The 18371-nt window shown below is 42.4% G+C and overlaps 1 protein-coding gene across 14 annotated transcripts in view; it reads right to left on the bottom strand.

Moving 5' to 3' along the window:
* TRPM3 (transient receptor potential cation channel subfamily M member 3) overlaps positions 1-18371 on the bottom strand; it is a 418048-nt gene that overhangs the window by 24907 nt on the left and 374770 nt on the right. For 7 of the 14 annotated variants that reach the window (XM_083576479.1, XM_083576463.1, XM_083576478.1 and 4 more), the window contains 4 exons: positions 14456-14596; positions 13115-13243; positions 11295-11546; positions 7312-7522 (listed from right to left, as the gene is read on the bottom strand). In XM_083576479.1, the coding sequence (XP_083432605.1) occupies positions 7312-7522; positions 11295-11546; positions 13115-13243; positions 14456-14596 (733 nt within the window). The remainder of the gene's footprint in view (positions 1-7311; positions 7523-11294; positions 11547-13114; positions 13244-14455; positions 14597-18371) is intronic. The other 7 variants (XM_083576474.1, XM_083576464.1, XM_083576465.1 and 4 more) reach the window with 2 other exon arrangements.

Below are 18371 nucleotides of genomic sequence, written 5' to 3'. Positions count from 1 at the left end.
TAAAGCATCCAGGACAGATGCCCATCCAACATCTGCTTAAAAACCTCCAAGGAAGGAGAGACCACAATGTCCCGGGTGTTATGTACTGAAGTTCTCACCCTGGGCCACCAGGGGGATACTGTAGATAGTTTTCACTCAGGTCCGCATATGCAAATAAGGAATTGGAACTGACGTTCAGTGATTGGATATGTACAGAAAGTTGTTACTGTTGCTTTGTAGTTGAGCTCTATATGGTAAGCAGGCTGGCTGAACCCTTCAGCCCAGTTCTGTTGTGGCCTGTGAATAAACAAGAGCTGTTTGAAGAATTGCTGTGTCTGATATGTTCACCCACAATTTAACACCGAGGGAGACCGTTCCCCTGTCAAACAGCTCTTCCTGATGTTTAGTCACAATCTGCTTTCTTATAACTTGAAGCCATTGGCTTGAAGCAGGAGAAAACAAGCTTGCTCCCTCTTCCATGGGTCAGATACTTGAAGATGGCTATCCTATCTCCTCTCCTTTTCCAGGCTAAACATACTCAGCTCCATCAAGCACTCCTCATAAGCCTTCGTTTCCAGACCCTAGATCATCTCGGTTGCCCTCCTCTGCACACGTTACAGCTTGTCAATATCCTAATTGCAGCGCCCAGAATTAGACACAGTATTCTAGGTGTGCTTTGACCAAGGCAGAATAGAGTGGGACTATGAGCTCCCTTGATCTGGACACTAGACTTCTGTTGATGCAGCCTAGAATAGCATTAGCTTTTTTTTGCTGCTGCATTACCCTGTTGACTCATGTTAAGCTTGAGGTCCACCAAGACCCCTAGATCCTTTTCACATGTACTGCTAGTGAGCCAGGTGTTCCCCATCTTATATTTGTGCATCTGGTTCTACTTGCCTAAGTACAAAACCTTCCATTTGTCCCTATTGTAATTCATTTTGTTAGCTTGCGCCCAGTTCTCCAACCTGTTAAGGTCATTTTAAGTTCTGATTCTGTCTTCTGCAGCATTAGCTCCCACTCCCAAGCACTGGCAGAGGAAGGGGGTGCGGGGTGTGTGGCCACTCCAGGTGCCATCCCGGGGGGGGGGCCCTACATTGCCACGCACCCACCCACACTCGCTGCGCCCCCTGGGCGCTTGCCGTGGGCGGTGAGAGGCTAGCAGCGCCCCTCCCCCGATGCTCACCACGTGGGCAGCGGGAGGCTAGCGGTGTCCCCCTGATGCTCACCGTGCAGGCGGTGGGCAGTTATGGACGCTCGCTGGGCATGCAGCTAGCCCTGCCCCCGTGAGCTGGCCAGCCCCACTCCTGCGCCACTCTGGGTGCCCAAGCAGGTAGCTTCGCCTCTGTGCCCAAGTTTGGTGTCATCTGCACATTTGATGAGCATCCCCTCAATTCCTTCATCCAAATCATTTATATAGACGTTGAACAACAACGGGCCCAGGACAGAACCCTGTGGCACCCCACTTGTCACTTTTTTCCAGGATGATGAGGAACCATTATAGAGCACTCTTTGAGTTTAATCAGTCAACCAGCTACAAATCCACCTAACAGTTACCTCATTCAACCCACATTTTACCAGATTCCTTGTAAGAATAGTATGGGGGTCTCTGTTTTACTGAAGGGGTCACATTGGTGGGCCACATTCTGTCAGGTGTCATCTGTTGGGGGACACAGGCTGGCAGTGTGTGGACCCAGAGACTGTGATGGGCAAAGCAAAGACAAAAGTGTTTTGATTTAACTAGTCTGGAATAACAGCCATGCTGCTCCCATTTCCATCATGACTATTTCAGAAGAGAATTGAGAGGGAGGAATTAGAGGGATGAAAGGCCTCAGAGTTCATCAAAACTTGCTTGCCATGATCACCTGCATGGTATAAATCAGTGAAGTTTCTGTTTGGGAAGACATCCTATGCATTTTTGCATTTCTGAATTTTATCCCATGCTCTGGACTAGGTACTCATGTAAATTTACAGCCCACAGATAAAATGCTAGTTGGATAAAAAATTATGAAAGTGAGGGAACAGTGGAACACTGGAAAACTGTTTCTGCTTGGTTCTGCTCACAGCGGCATATTTCCAGTCCTTGTCTACATCCTCTATCTCCCGTGTTTATCATCTTTTTGTGATGCTAATTTTTCTTGGCCTCCTCCATGTTCTTTGTGTAGCTTCCTATCAGATCCTCTGTCTCTGGTCACTGGAGAGCCAAGAGAGTGTGGCTGCTTCAGGCCACAGCATCCAAACTCCGGCAGGTGCAGAATGCTGTGGCGAGGCTCCTTTGGGGTCCTTGCCGCGGGATCACATTCATCGAGTGCTTTACCAACTGCACTGGCTCCCGGTGGAGTACAGGGTCAGGTTTAAGGTGCTGGTTTTGACCTCTAAGCCCTATGCGGCCTAGGACCCACATACCTATGGGACCGCCTCTCCTGGTATGCCCCACAGAGGACCTTAAGGTCCACAAATGACAACATTTTGGAGGTCCCAAGTCGCAAGGTGGTTAGATTGGTCTCAACTAGGGCCAGGGCCTTTTCAGTAGTGGCCCCAACTTGGTGGAACACTCTGTCACAAGAGACTAGGGCCCTGTGGGACTTGACATCTTTCCACAGGGCCTGCAAGACAGAGCTGTTCCACCTGGCCTTTGCTTTGGACTCAGTCTGACCCTTATGTTTCCCTCCCCTTATGGTTTTGATCTATGGGCTATTATTAAAAGGAGGCTGCATTTTAAATTGCATTGTAACCTGTAAAAAACCTGTAAAAAAATTGGGTCTCCCCTCCACATTATGATTTTACTGTAATTTTACTGGTGTTAGCTGCCCTTGGCCAGGGAGGGTGGGGCATAAATAAATAAAAATTATTATTATTATTATTATTATTATTATTATTATTATTATTATTATTATTATTATTATTTCTCCAATATGATTACAACAGCCATGACACAGAACTTGTTTTTTTTTAAAAAAGATGTGTTTTGCATGTGGGTTTTGAAATTTGCTCATTTGTAAATCATTGCTCTAAAATCCATTTCTCATTTGACTCAGTCCATGTGTGAGAGAAGGACGTTGCCTCCTGTTTAGCAGCATAAACACATCCTAGGGAAAATGATTAGAGGTTTAGCAAGAGGGCCAGAGAAATTCAGTGGGCCTCAAATAATAATAAAAATGACTCCTGTGTCAAATAATTATGAATGCACCTTCTCAACAAATACATTTCATTCCCAATCCTAACTGCACAGTCTACAATATCCATGCACATTCCATTTCTTCCCCATTCAAAAAGAATTCAGGCATGTATTTATGGACACTTCACCACCACAAAAACCACAGAGAACATGCAGCCAGTTTGTAAATCACTATGCATTGCTTCACAGAGGTTAAGACGAACATGGGGCAATCTGTGGCATGGAGAGGCTGCCAGCTGATGCCTCCATGCGCTAACCTGGCCAGCCTGCAGTCATGCTTCACAGAACAATGCAAAGTAACAAAATAAAAAAACCCAAACAAAACAGATGTAGTATTTGTATATTTCTCAAATTCAGTTAAATTTTTATATAGTACAGGCCTAAGAAACGTGGATTTCTCAATGAACCCAGAATTTATGGCTAGCAAAGAAGTGATAGAAAATGCAAGAAAGAAAGAGAAACCAAAATATTGTAATGTCTGATGGCTCTAAAGAGCGTGTTGAGCTTGTAGGCTGGTGCTTGGCTGACATTTGAGAAAGTACAAACACTCCAGTGTAAAGAGTCAACTGTGGCTGATTTAGCTTAGGCCAGAGTGGAGAATATACATTTCCAAATAGTGCAAAAGCAAACATTTCAAAGAAATAACATGTAACATTGTGTGGTTTAACCAGCCATGGGTTGTTCTTCTGCATGTGCTACATGTTTTAGAGACAATATTGCATTGTCATAGATGAGAAATCACAGAATGTTTGACAGCAGACTGCAGTGCTAGACTTACGTCCCTGCATAAGAACAGCTGAAGGAGCTCAGGAGGAGGTTCTCGTAAGGGATCATATTCTCCAGCCCAGATTTCTTCTCTCTCAGGCAGATCCAGACTTTTACCTGCCTAAAATTACTCTCTGAATGTGGTAGACATTTCCTCTTTGTCTTTCACTTTTAAAGTCTGTTTTGTGCAGAAATCAATCTCAGTAACATAAACACTCGATCATAGGAGCCAACTCCAGCGGGCCGTGTGTATATATATATATATATATAGTTGTGGGGGCCAGGCACCCACAAAGTCAATGAGCAAAGCTGGAGAGAGGCAGCCAGCCAGCCAGCCAGCCAGCCAGCCTCTGCCGTGCTGCCTCCGAGAGAGAAGCAGTCCAGCTCCACCCTCTGCAGTCAGAGAGGGAGGCACCCTTTTCCGGGTGGGGGGTGGTCTCTCTGCCTCCGAGTCTGAGCCCCTCCCTACGGAAAAGGGTGCCTTGCTGGCTGTGGAGAGGAAGAGGAGCCACCACTGGCCGCCATCAACGTCTCGTGCACATGCCTGCACATAGTGCATGTGATGTCATACGCATGATGCGCAACGTCCACTGCGTTTTTGGAGGAGCCCACATGACAATGACGGGCACCTGCAATAGCGAGAGCGAGATGGCATCCCTGCACTGGATGCTCATGGAGATTTAACAGATCCTTTCAAATGTTTGATTAACACAAGAGCTGGCAAACTCTGTTTTCCCTTTCTGAATGCATAAGTTTAAGACAGCACAGGGGCTCAATAATCCTCAGTATTTATATTTTATTTATTTCAAAACTATTATAAAGTTCTCCAAGGTAAGTATGTTGCAAGCTGTTTCGCAACCTGACTAGAGTTAGTAAGAGGCATCTGATGTGGTTATCACCTTAGGAGCTCAAATAATGAGTAACAGCAGTTACTTAAGAGTTCAAATAATCAGTATCAACAGTAAAACAGATTTATCTGAATCTCTATGTAAGGCTTTAGCACTTCCCATCCTGTTAAAAGACATTTACAGCCACAGTCAGCTTTTGTCTTGCCCCTTCTCCATTTACATGGTTCTAAACTACAATCAGCACACCACTTTAGAAAAAAGCACACACCCCAGGCAAATTTCTGCAGAATGTGTTGCACTATGCCACATCCTTAGTACAACATCAATAAATGGCCACTTATAGAGGAGCAGATGTTTGTTGAAGGAAACCCCAAACTTTGTGACTCTCCCTATCCCCACTCTTCCCTTATACTCACAAAAGGAAGATTCTTGCAATATATGAAAAAGATGGAAAGACAAACGCAAGAAGAAAATTGCATGGATGCCATCCCTATTTTTGTTTGCTTGCATGCGATGCTATCTTTGAGAACAAAAGAGGAAGGATAATTTGAAAGAGGAAATCCCTTTTCTAAAGATAGTTTAGATATTTAAAACCATTAGGATGAAAAGAGCATAATGGTTTTCTAGCAAAAATTCCCATTATGCAGATATATTGTGAAGCAGGAGGTTAGGATGAATGCCAGAGCTGATGACTACACTTTATCCAGACGTGAACAACTGGAGAAACCAACCTGCCTCTTGCTACAATCCATGTTCTTGAATTCTGCAGGAACCCATGAGCTGCCCTGCAGAAGCCCAGGCTCACCTCAGGGATGCCCTGGATGTCACAGGGGATCTATTAGTACAGATGGAATCATTTGGACCCACCACTGGAACAAGGCCTCATTATGAAATACCACCCACATGTACATTCAAGTGGCGGGAAGGTAAATGGTGTTTCCGTGCGCTCTGGTTTCTGTCACGATGTCCTGTTGTGCCAGAAGCAATTTAGTCATGCTAGCCACATGACCCAGAAAGCTGTCTGTGGACAAACGCCAGCTCCCTTGGCCTGAAAGCGAGATGAGCGCCACAACCCCATAGTCACCTTTGACTGGATCTAATTGTCCGGGGTCCTTAACCTTTTTTTTTTAATATTCAAGTAGAAAAGGTGTGCAAATTTTCTCCAGCATGCCTGTGCTAAGCGTAGTCTTGTTCTTGCATTCCAATGGCTGCACAATCTCAGGCTAGCCTGGTCTGCCATTGCATGTTGCCCCGGGTGGCACCAGGAGGATTAATTAAAACAGAACTCTGCGTTTTCAGATGGCCAGACAAATGAATTCTTAGGACAACAGAAATGTATGGAAACATTTAGATTGGAAACACATTAATAACATTTAACCTGCGCATAGTGCTTTCCAGAGTTCAAAGTTATTCCCATTCATTATCTAGTTGTAATCCTTACAGCCACCATAGAATGTAAGTAATGCAGCTGGATTCAACTCAATAGTTGTATTAGTGAGAGACAGCACAATGAGTCACATCACCACAACCAGACTTTCCCACCTGTCTTCACCAAATCAACTCTAGGGCTTCCAGAGAACTCCCAGAACAGTGCGGGGGGGGGGGGGAGCATTCAATTTGGCAAGCAGGAATGCTTACACTGATGGAATCATTGCCTTAGCGTGACATTGAATTCTGCCTGATTCTTACCACCCACCCTGTAGTTGGGAGGACTGAGGCCAAGACAGTGGCTTCCTTCAGGCCAGCCACTGAATTTGTAGTGGAGATAGGAAGATATGACCAGGTACCTCCTCTTAGCCAATGTGCTACATCAGCTCTAAACCATATACAAGGCAACCAACTTTTGTTGCTTAATAGTTGGATGACACCTATAATCTTCTAATAAATATTTTGCCAGTATCTCAGAGTGCTAATAGCAGCAATCAGGCAGGTCAAAAGATTACAGCTGGCATAAACCAGCCCAAGATCCAGAAATAACTTTCAGAACCGAATGTTTAGTAGCTAACTGGGTTTCATGTTTATGCTCCAGAAGCAAACTAGGGGATGGGGGGAAATGAAGCACGTTGGCATGATCTACACTGCAGCCTTAAATTGGCTTAAGAGTCACTCCCTCTTCCCAGGAAACTTGGATCTAAAAGAATTCGCAGCATTTTCACACAAACTACAATTCCCAGGATTCTTTTGGGAGATGCCATGACTATTAAACTGGTAGAAAACCATTGCACGGTCATCATGTAGATATACATGATGTCTTAGATCAATATACATTATGTCTTAGATGTACCATTCAATGTATCATGAATAATAAAATTTGTTAGTTTTAATGTGAATTACATGTGTTGAAAAGGAAATGCATAGCTTAGCAAAGTTATGGTTATTAGGAAATGTTAATATGACCTTGTGAAATTAACAATTTAAGTGGCAGGCATGAACATAATTTTTTCATTATACTTTCCTGTAGTGTTTTGAGTCCTCTATCTTGAGCCATTTATTGAGAATGTTAAAAATGATCTGGTAAGATATCACCTGATTGGAGTTTGATACCTGACTTTGGAGTATGAGAATCATAAACGTGCTTACGGTCTATCTGGTCTGCAAACACTTCCCCATAGATCATCCAATATGGCATGTAAAAAATATTCTTTGCCAGTTTCCAGGAAGGCTCCTCATTGGGAAAAAGTATCGCCTGTCTTGCAACACCAAAGCTCATCAGAACCACCAACATAATAATGACAAAATACATCATGTCTATCATCTGAAAAAAAAAGAAAAAAGAGAGAGACAGAGAGAGAGAAATATATCTAGTTTGTCATGCTGTAAGGTGAGTGAAAATGTTTATAAAGCACAAAGATCAAATTGGTGTTACAGATTTGGGAGGGGGACCCCCCCCAAACCCTAGAAATTAATGAATGGTAGGATTTCGATTATTTGGGACATGAAGGGAAGAACACATGCTCCAGAGGGATTCCTGGGCGAGCCTATGCAAAATGACCTGGCCAAGGTAGGGCCATTAAGAAACAATATGGGGCCATTGAGAGCCATTGGCAAGGCAAGAAAATTCCTTTCCCCCTGCCCTGAGGTGTGAACAGAGACAGGTGTTTGTTTGTTTTTTAAAATAATTTTTATTAAGTTTCATATTACCAAATTAAACACATCAAACCAATTAATCCAAATTATAACAATACATATCATGTAATCCAATTGTTTTCCAAATTATAAATTTTTGTGGGGGGTACCCATGCTTCTTGATCGGCAGGAGTCCAATCCTCGAATATTTGTGCAGCTTTTATCTTAAGAATGATATTTCCAGTCCCCTCTTCTCAATCCTTGTCGTTACTCATTTTCCTTTTCATTCACCTCCGAGTTGCTCCACAAGTGGGTTGAAAAAAACAGTCTTATTTGTGTTTCTGTGTGGGCTTTGTACTGCTCTCTCATAAATCACTCTCATCCAATAGTCCAGGCATTTCCGCTTGAGCAAGCAATCGCCATTTTGTCATTCCGATGAAATACAGTCTAAAAGCTCGGTCTTTAACTTTCCTGACCTGTTGCATCGTAAATTAGTCTCTTTCCAGGAGGGCTGCCCCTTCCAGATTGCAATCTCCTCGAAAATAATAAATCTTCGGCTCGCCCTCCCCAAGACCAAACCTCCTGCAACACAGGTCTCGTATCACATCTCCATTCTAACTGCGTCACAAAGAGAGCCCTCCTTCTTTCCAAATCCTTCACAGAGTAAAACCTTTAAGTTCATATTATTCCCACACAATTCATTTTTAGTCCCATTTGCAATTAGTTGCTGTGACGGATCTTCTAAGAGGGAGGGTTATTAGTTAATCACATAGAGCAAAAAAAAAAAAAAAGTCGTCCCCCCCCTTCATTTCCGTTGCATTCCATTCCACATACCATGTCTGTAGTACTTTGATGTAATCTTCCGTTTCAGTCTTCTTCATTTCAGTGGTAAAATTGTTAGCAGATAAAAACCTCCTGCCTCTCTTGAAGCATGTGCGTTATCTTTCCCAATTTTTTCCTTTTAAGTAACGCAACTAGTTTCGCACCTGGAAGCAGCTTCAGAGGAGTTCCGAGGCCCGCCGAGGGTTGTGCACCCAGTGCCTCACCCCCTCCTTCTTCCGAACTTGGGGGTGATTTATGGCAACAGCGGGTGAAAACTGCATCTCTCCCCCCTGGAGAGATGAAGGGAGACTGATTTACTCCCCATAATCAGCCTCTAATTACCTCGTGTGGGCTGGATAGATGTTAATATCTGCCAACTTCCAAGGCGCCCCTAGCGGCCCCCCCCCGAACAGAGACAGGTGTTTAGAAGGTTGCCAGGGTAACTGGAAAAGTGACAGGGTGACAGGAAAAGTGAGTCATGAGCAAGGGTTGCTGGGAAGAAGAAGCAGGAAGCAGGAAGACTGGGATCCATCTTGGGCAGGCTGACTGGGAGAGATGTCTTGGACTCCAGGGCTGCACTGTTGAATTACAAGCCCCTCTTGAGATGCTGTAATATTTGGACTCCTTGCATGCAGAGTAAGGAGTAAATTGGTGTAAATTGGTGAATAAACTATATTTCTTAAAGCTACGACAGTCTCCAACATTTCTCAATTCTCCAAAGGACCCCAGGCCCTGAGTGAGTGCCATGGGCTCCTGCCACCGCTTGGCAGAGAGGGGGAGGTACCTGACTTTTGTAACATTATTCAAACACCCGAATTCTAACAAGCTGCACTTGGATACAACCTAATATAAGATGCCACAGAAAGTGAAATGTTTCCACAGAAAACCAAAAGGCTGTAAGAAAAGTGAGAAACTGCATATAATGCACATTTCAGAGATACTTGATGGGGCTCAACTTCAAAACTTCAAAACGAGTTGTCTGAATCTCTTCCTCATTTCACTACTCCTTTGAGCAAAAGGTGGTGACAGTCGTTGCCATTTTTTCTCCCTTGACAAGGACATAATGCTGGAAGACTTGACCTTCTTCCCCACTTCTTTCAGCTCTATGTGTCTTTCAAGATTCAGATGAATGCTACTGTGGGTTTTTCTCTCTTTCTGCCTTGTGTGTGTGTTTGTGTGTGATCCAGGGGCAGAAGGGAGAGAAATGAGCAAAAGAGAAGGGTCCACGGCATGTGATCAAAAATGTAAATGTGTTTTAAAAGGTTGCTGGCCGCTTTTCTAAAGTGTCTCCTAACTTTCTGGAGTAGATTTGGGAATGGCAGAGGGGACTGCAGAGAGGAGAGGGAATCAGCAAACATCATTTTCTCCTTCTTCCACTTATGGAAGCTTCCTCTTGATCAAAAACCCTCCTAGCAGTGGAAAGAGACAAACTGGACTTTTCAAGAATCTACAGAAGTTCAAATGCTTCAATGTCAAGCTCAAAGGCTGTAACAAAGGTTTTTCTTAGGGATACTTGATGTCTGTACTCATGTTTACCTCTTTTTGCCGATGTTATATATGGGAAATATATATATATATATATATATATATATATATATATATATATATATATGGCTTGGCATATTTCAGGTTTAAGACAAAAAAGAGAGGCAGCTATTTTTTATTTCTGTGTTTCTATCAAGATCAGGGCCATACCACCTCACTCACAAAGGTTTTCAGTGGAGCTTGATCACCCATTCAGCTGTGAGTCATAACCTCTTGGGTATTCAAAGGGGTGGAATTAAGTGATGGGCATGCAGGTGTGGACCAACCCTCAGTCTGGCAGGTCATTAGGCCTGCTTGGGCTCCCCATTTGTCTACCAGACCATTTTAGCCAAGCCACTCCTACCTCTGCCACACCTGACACCATATATGGTGTAGGTCACATAAATTCACGTCTGGGCCAAAAGAGGGGTTCACAGGAAATGTTGATCAGTGACACCTTCAAAACCTTTTCCAAGGTGCTTTGAAGGTCTAACTGTCAGCTGGGGCTGACAGAGAGCCCTGGAGAGACAAAGCTCTGACAGTCAGCCAGCTGCCATTGCCCTGGCTAGTTCAATTCAAGGAATTCCTTAATTCAGCTGTTGGGGCTGGGAGAAGTAGGCTGGATTCACATGTGATGAAGGGCAACATATAAATCTTTAAACAAACAAATAGTAGACAGTGGAAGTCCAAATCCCATTAAAAAAAAGAGAGTTAAAAAAAATCCCATTTAAAAAAGAGAGAGTTTTGAATGTAATTCAAACATACATATACAGAAATCTGGATTTTTTCCCCTCTAAGGAAAGGTGAGACACAATATAGAAAACAATAATTTTAGCCTATAGTTTTTTTTATAGACCAATAAAAATGCATTGCCTTTGACTTGGAGTATCTATGCTGGAAGCCCAGCCTCAAAGCCTCCTACACTGAACGGAAGAGACATGGCCCCAGGTACAATGCACCTGGAGGATAATGGCAAGGGTTTTGAATTGTCTGGAGGCAGACTGAGTGTTAAACCTGGAGGTTGCCTAAAAGTAGCATCATCTTCTCTTATTTTCAGTTAATCCTTAATTCAGTTAATTCATTACAAAAAGAAAGAATGGGAAAGACTTTCTTACCATTTTCCCAATCATCATTACATATGGCCCCAAATACTTGTTCACCCCAAAGATGTCCAGCAGTCGGATATACCAGTAAATGATGTTGACACAGTATATGACACGGCCATCGCTCCTAAACGGCTGATCTTGGAGGCGAAGCACCATTCCCACAGAAAATAGGAGAATAGCAATGAGGTCAGTAACGTTCCAGTACTCTTGGAGCCACACTTTCACTTTTTGCAGCAGCTTCCCAGGTTCTGACATTAATATCTAAAGAAAGAGGGATGGAAATGTTAGACATGTTACTTCATGTTGAGCCCTATACATGGAACAAGGATTCACATCTCTTAAAGAACCCAAACAATAAGATAAACCTTATTCAGCAACAAGGGCCAGGAAACACAGGTGAGCAGCTGTGCTCTGGACTCTGTGATGTTAACCTATGAGGGAGTTGCATTACCTGGGATCATAGACTTACAGACTATATTATTATTATTATTATTATTATTATTATTATTATTATTAGCAGCAGCAGCAGCAGCAGCAGTAGTCCTATTTCTCTAGAGTTAGATGTGTCGGAGCTCACGCCACAAACAACAATTGTACCCCGCCCATCTGGCTGGGTTGCTCCAGCCACTCTGTATGGCTTCCAACATTAGAGGATGAATGGCGGCTAATGGATTGAGGTTAAATCCTGACAAGACAGAAGTACTGTTTTTGGGGGACAGGAGGCGGGCGGGTGTGGAAGACTCCCTGGTCTTGAATGGGGCAACTGTGCCCCTGAAGGACCAGGTGCGCAGCCTGGGAGTCATTTTGGACTCACAGCTGTCCATGGAGGTGCAGGTCAGTTCTGTGTCCAGTATTACCACCTGACCCCACCCCACTCACCATTCCCCTCCCCCTCTTCCTCGCCCCTTTTCTTCCTAACCTAATACTGCATGCAACACTAATGTCTCACAAGAAATGAAACTGATCTGTAGAAAACGCAACTTGATAAAAGAGACAATGCACGTCTTTTTGTAAACTAATAAATCTTTAATAAAAATATATTTTTTAAAATTAGTACAAACATCTTTACTGTATTTTTTAAAGAGCATGTTCTGAGTATTCATCCATGGAACCACTAACATCTATTTATTATGTATATTATTGCCTTCTTTATTATTTTTATATATATTATTCTATTTCTTTTTATTTAATTTTATTCCGTTTGTAAATAATTAAAAAAAAAAGCTTGTTGAAATATAAATATCAGTGACTTGAGAACATTCACAGAGAATGACTCATATTTCACACCCTTCCCTAGACAGTCATATTTATATATCAACAAGCTCCCCTCCCCCAAGAAATATTTACAGTTGGAATAAAATTAAATAAGAAATAGGCAAAAATCCAATGGATTATTTGAAAATTGAACATCAGTATTGCAAGTCAACTCTCTTGAAGTTTTGGAGGCCTTATTCAATGCTGAAGAGCCCTCTTGTGGGTGTGATGAATATTATTTTCTGCACTGTTACTATACAACAAACAATTTAAGGGTGATCATTGTACATTCTGAGCATCATATTTCAAGCTGAAGAGCTCAAGTGTGGATTAGGAATCATGTGTCTGAGTGTGCGGATGTTACTCTATAAATCATCGTGTACAATAGAAAGCATTAAGTCAATATTAATTGTACTAGTCAGAACAATATAGTTTGTGATCTCACAGTGCAACTAGACATACAATGCAGGAGATCTCAAAAGGTGTTTTTATGTTTTAGAAAACAGCCATGGGAGATGAGATGAGATTGGGAGCACAGTGCCCCCCCATGCCAATTCCCCAATTAAATATATTACCTCTCTCATCTTCTCTATTCCCATTGTGAAAATATACGAGATAACAATCCACTCCTGTGTGGAAGGCCAACGATCCATCTTCACCAACACAATATAATTGAACAGCATCAGGTACCCAACGTATGCCATCTGCAAAAAAATAAACTCAGTTTTCCTGGATACTGTATAAATGTTCAGCTTACCTAGGTTACCTAATTCAACCATACTAGTTTTCTATTCCTAAAGAGCCATGTGCAATTTCCAGCTAGAAGGCCAATGCTCTGGTTCAGCCGTTCTTTGTGGATGCAGGAGTGCCAAAGCATGCCACAAAATGCCTTCTCATTCATGCCAGGGCTTCCACATCTCCTTCAGTTCCTTGTCTGCAGGGAGATGCATGTTCACAGCTGCCCAGCTGAATGGCTAAATCAGCACATGGCATAGCAGTGCTTCCTCAGAGTGTATCTACTGTAGACTTCAAATATTGGAAGTAGTCTATATAGATCAATAGCAATCTCAGTTATCTGATTGCTGGTCCTTTTTCAGCCTCAACAAGTACCAAGCATGCACAAGAAGGAGGTACCAGCTGGTTTCGGAAGCGGCAAAATTTTCAGAAGAATACTTTTTTTATAAGGAAAAAGCCCTCAGAGGGGACCCCCCCCCCCGCGCAACAGCCTAATGAGGATGAGGACTGACTTAGACGGCTGACGGGGGAGGGTGGAGAACCAGACAAATGTGTTGGGATGGGAATGTGGTGCTTGGAAATGTGAATAGAAACACCCCACACAGCAATGTTTTGTTGCAGGACCCACCTTTTCATACCAATAGGCACTAATCTCTAAACCAATGAATGGGCCATAATTATATATAATAAATTTTTCCCTCTGACATTATTTACAGCCATTTTTCAATTAATCACAAATAAGAAAAAAGGGGAGGGGAGGAAACCCCATGCCAATAGGACAACATTTACAAAATAGGGTAAACGAAATAAGGAGATGAGGATAAGGAAAGTGCTGTAATGTTTCAGGCACATGAAACAGAAGAAGCATTGCACATTAAACTGTTAACTATTGACCACAAGTCTCAAGAAATGTTTTCACATTAGTCCTCCAGATGTTCATGTTGATACATAGCTTCTTTAAAATATCCCATTAATTTCTCTTAATTATCAAGTGACACACAGAGGGGCTAAAGTTTGTGTCTTCCTGCAAACGCTCTACAATATTTATAAGCATTATCTACTTGCACATAGTTAGATATTACAATAATGCTTCACTTAGACAATGTAGACATACTGATGAGGGGGGCCTTTACAAATTTGTGTCATTAGGGACAGATGACAAAATGATAGTCGCTCCTTACAGTGTAGAACCAAAATTTAACAATTGGTGCATTGTAGAACTCATAGATCTTGCGGCCAAAGGGGATCAATCTGTGTCTGCTCTGAACTTCCTCTTCCTCCTTCTTTCTTGAAGATTCCCCATTGCCACGTCCCAACATTGCCTACAGTTAAAAAGAACAAAAATGACTATAATAAATTATTCGCCAGCTGCCCAATCCAGTTTCACTGGATCAACTGATGGGACAGTGTCTAACAAATGTAAAACATACACAGACATTTCAAACTTACAATAAGAATCAGGTAATTAAACAACATGAAAATTCATTCTTTAACTTTTGTATATTTGAAGCTGCCATTCATAACGTTGATTGAATCTGCAAATGCTGTAGCAACACCACTTCAACAGAAACTACAGACATAAATGCAACTCACGAATCCCTTCCACTTCTCAGTTCTTTAAAAGCAACTATACAAACAAAAAGCTTATCTTTTTTCCTTGCTGATATGGTTTTCTCCTGTTGCTTTATAATTGGTAATTTTTAAAAAGAAAAAATGGTTAGCATAAAGAACTTAAGAATCACAAAACTGACAATTATGATGCTGGGATTGGAACAAACATGAGGGACAGCAGACTGAAGAGAGTGGGAAAGTTAGATAATAAAAGAGCATTTCCTACTTCAGTATTTTATTACTGAAGTAATAAGGGGAGTATGTAGGGGAGGGTTAGTACCTCTGTTGGGGGACACGTTGTGCTCCTTCTGGGGTACTTTGCCTCCCTTTGGCTTCCACCCTGCACTCAGCTCCCAACTATGGCTCCTAGAAGCTGTTAGCCTGCGACAACTGCCACACAGAAAGCAACAGCTTAGACTGGCTGGCTCAGCCAGGTGAGGGGAACCAATGGGTCTCCAACCCTCGACGAGAGGCTCTGGCAGATGGAGCACACGAGATCAAGAGTGGGTCCAATGGTCAAGTTTCTGCACGTGCCGTGGAGGGAAGTAAGGGGCAGGTGGGGCTCATCAACCTGGGAAGGTAGCCCATCTAGGCGAAAGAAAACTCTGACCCTAAACTTCTGCTGCCTTGCAGGAAAAAGGCTAAGAAGTAAACCCTACACAAATCTCGAGTGGAGTCCCTAAGACAGTTGATTAGCGCCTTGCAAGCCTCCATCCTGCAGCCAAGCTCGTGCCAATGTATTGCTCTGCTTTCCTTTGGATCATATCAAGGAGGCCGAGAGAGAGGTCTTGTCATCTGGGCAACCCGGGACCTCCAGACACACTGCCCAAGTCTTGAGTCCTGGGGAGGTCACTTGGATGCTGCTAACGCAATGGTTTGACTTCACCCCCTAATACTTTTCAGGCTGCCCTAGAGCCTACATGAGAGTTGTTTTAAATGCAGAATTAAAACAAAAAATGGTGGGAGAACTTAAACTGTCAACAAGCAAGTCAATACAGTTCTAACAAGCCTTTCTATGGCAAACAAGCATAGTAGCTGTAATACTGTGCTAGTCAATGAGCAAGTAAAAGGACCCAGGACTTCTAGAAAACTAAAGGCGCTTCTGTGCATTTTAGCACTTCATATTTCAGCAGAGCATTCACATCATCAGAGGCAGGAATTGCTCCGTTTCAGAGCTGGCTGCTTTGCTGTTAGGCACATTAACCTTTAATGATTAATTTAATTGAACTTATTTTGTCCACGAGTCTTTTAAAGCTTCTTTTCAGCTGAGCTGACTCTAATCCATATAAATATGTAAGTGAATTAGAAAACAGACCATAGAATTGTAGAGTTGGAAGGGACCCCAAGAGTCATCTAGTTCAACCTCGCAGTGCAAGAATCTCAGGTAACGAATCCATGACAGATGACCATCCAATTTCTGCTTAAAAATCTCCAAGGAAGGAGAGACCACAACTTCTCAAGTGAGACCATATCTCTGTCAAACAGCTCTTACTGTCAGAAACATTCTTCCTGATGTTTAGTCAGAATCTTATTTCTTGTAAGTTCAACTCCTACGCTCCAGAGCAGGAGAAAACAAGCCATCTTCCATGTGACAGCCCTTGAGATATTTAAAGATGGCTATCATATTGTCTTTCACTCTCCTCTTTTCCATGCTAAACATACCTATCTCCTTCAAGCACTCCTCATAAGCCTTGGTTTCCAGACCCTTGATCATCCAGTTGCCCTCCTCTGCACACGTTACAGCTTGTCAATATCCTTCTTAAATTGTAGCGCCCAGAATTCTGACCGAGGAAGAATAGCATGGTACTATTATTTCCCTTAATCTGGACACTAGACTTCTGTTGATGCAACCTAGAATAACATTTGCTCTTTTTTTGCTGCTGCATCACACTGTTGACTCATGTTAACCTTGTGGCCTAGATCCCCTAGATCCTTTTCACATGTAGGGCTAGTAAGCCAGGTGTCCCTTACCTTATATTTGTGCATCTGGTTCATTCTAAGTGCAGAACCTTACATTTGTCCTTACTGAAATTCATTTTGTTAGTTTGGGCCCAGTTCTGCAACCTGTTAAGGTCATTTTGAATCCCGATTCTGTCTTCTGTGCCTTAGCTACCCCTCCCAGTTTGGTGTAATCTGCAGATTTGATGAGCATCCCCTCAGTTCCTTCATCCTCAATTAATATTTTAGAATGCCTGAATATTTGAAAACAGTAACAATGATCATTCTCTTGCGGATTTACATCTAAAGTGGCCCCCTATGCACACTTACCTGGGAGTAAGTGCCAGTAAACACAGGGGGGATTTCTTCTCAATAAGTAAAGGGGCATTGGATTGCTGTTCAAGGAGGCACCTTGCCTCTTGTAATTCATCTTAGGACCTGTTTCCAGTTCTTTACTGGCACCAAATATGAAGGAAATTGTGCAAATCAAACAAAAGGTTTGATGTTATGCTTTTCTGTAGTAAACATAACAAAATTCAGATTCACCAGGCGGAAGAGGGAAAAATTGCCCAATTACCTTTCAGTGAAGTGCATCATCTTTTGGTAAGAAATGAAAGATAAAAATGTGCAACCAAATGTATTGCATTTAGACAGCCAAAACCAAGATCAGTATAAAATTTTAAAAGATTCTGGAAGCCAAAGGGACAGTTGTAGTGGCAAATCCTTTTCAACAAGGGGTGTTTTTGTAGCCCTTGCACCCTGTTCCTCTTTGACAAAGTTTTTGGCCTGTTGTCACTTACAAATATGTTAGTGGCCTTGTGTTAGCTTTGAAACAAGGGAAACCCAAATCCAGTTTGCAGGGGAAGAGATAAGAAAGTTGCTGTGCCTCATGATTAAATCAATATAATCTAGTAGAAGGTGGACAAAACTACCCTTTGCTTGTAAGTGTACAAATGCTTCTGCTGTTTTTATACTTCGTGTGCCACCTCTCAACTCCTTGCTGGTTGAGGTTGTGCTGCACCAACCTTTCACTGCCTAAATAAATGTCCTGTTTTACTGGCAATTGGTTTCTGAATTCTATTTACCATTCCAGGCAGCCCAGGGGATTGGGCTTGAGCCCTGATGGTTTCCCGGTGCACATGTGCACCCAATAGGACTCAGCTAAATAAAAGTGTTGAAAGAGAACTGTTTCCACATTGTGGTGAGGCACCCTCAGCACAGCTAAGCAAAGCCAATTTTCTAAATGGGATGCCAACAGTAGAGATGGGCAGATTCAACTGGCAGAAAGCAGCACAAAACTGACAATATTTGTTACTCACTTTGAGTACTACTGTTTCAAAAGACTACCCTTTGGCATCAGCTCAGCTTCTGTGCACTTCCAGAAGAGTTTGAATCACAAAAAAGAAAGAAAGAAAGAAAGAAAGAAAGAAAGAAAGAAAGAAAGAAAGAAAGGGAGAATCCTGTTTATTATCTAGGTATCTGTATGTTTGATTGTTGTTTGTTTATCTAACAAAAAATACATACTGCTTGATTGTAGTAAAACCTCTA

This window comes from Podarcis filfolensis (assembly GCF_964270895.1).
Source record: "Podarcis filfolensis genome assembly, chromosome: 11".
Lineage (NCBI taxonomy): Eukaryota > Metazoa > Chordata > Lepidosauria > Squamata > Lacertidae > Podarcis > Podarcis filfolensis.
The sequence above is the reverse complement of the archived record's forward strand: the minus strand, read 5'-3'. Positions and strand labels throughout refer to the sequence as shown.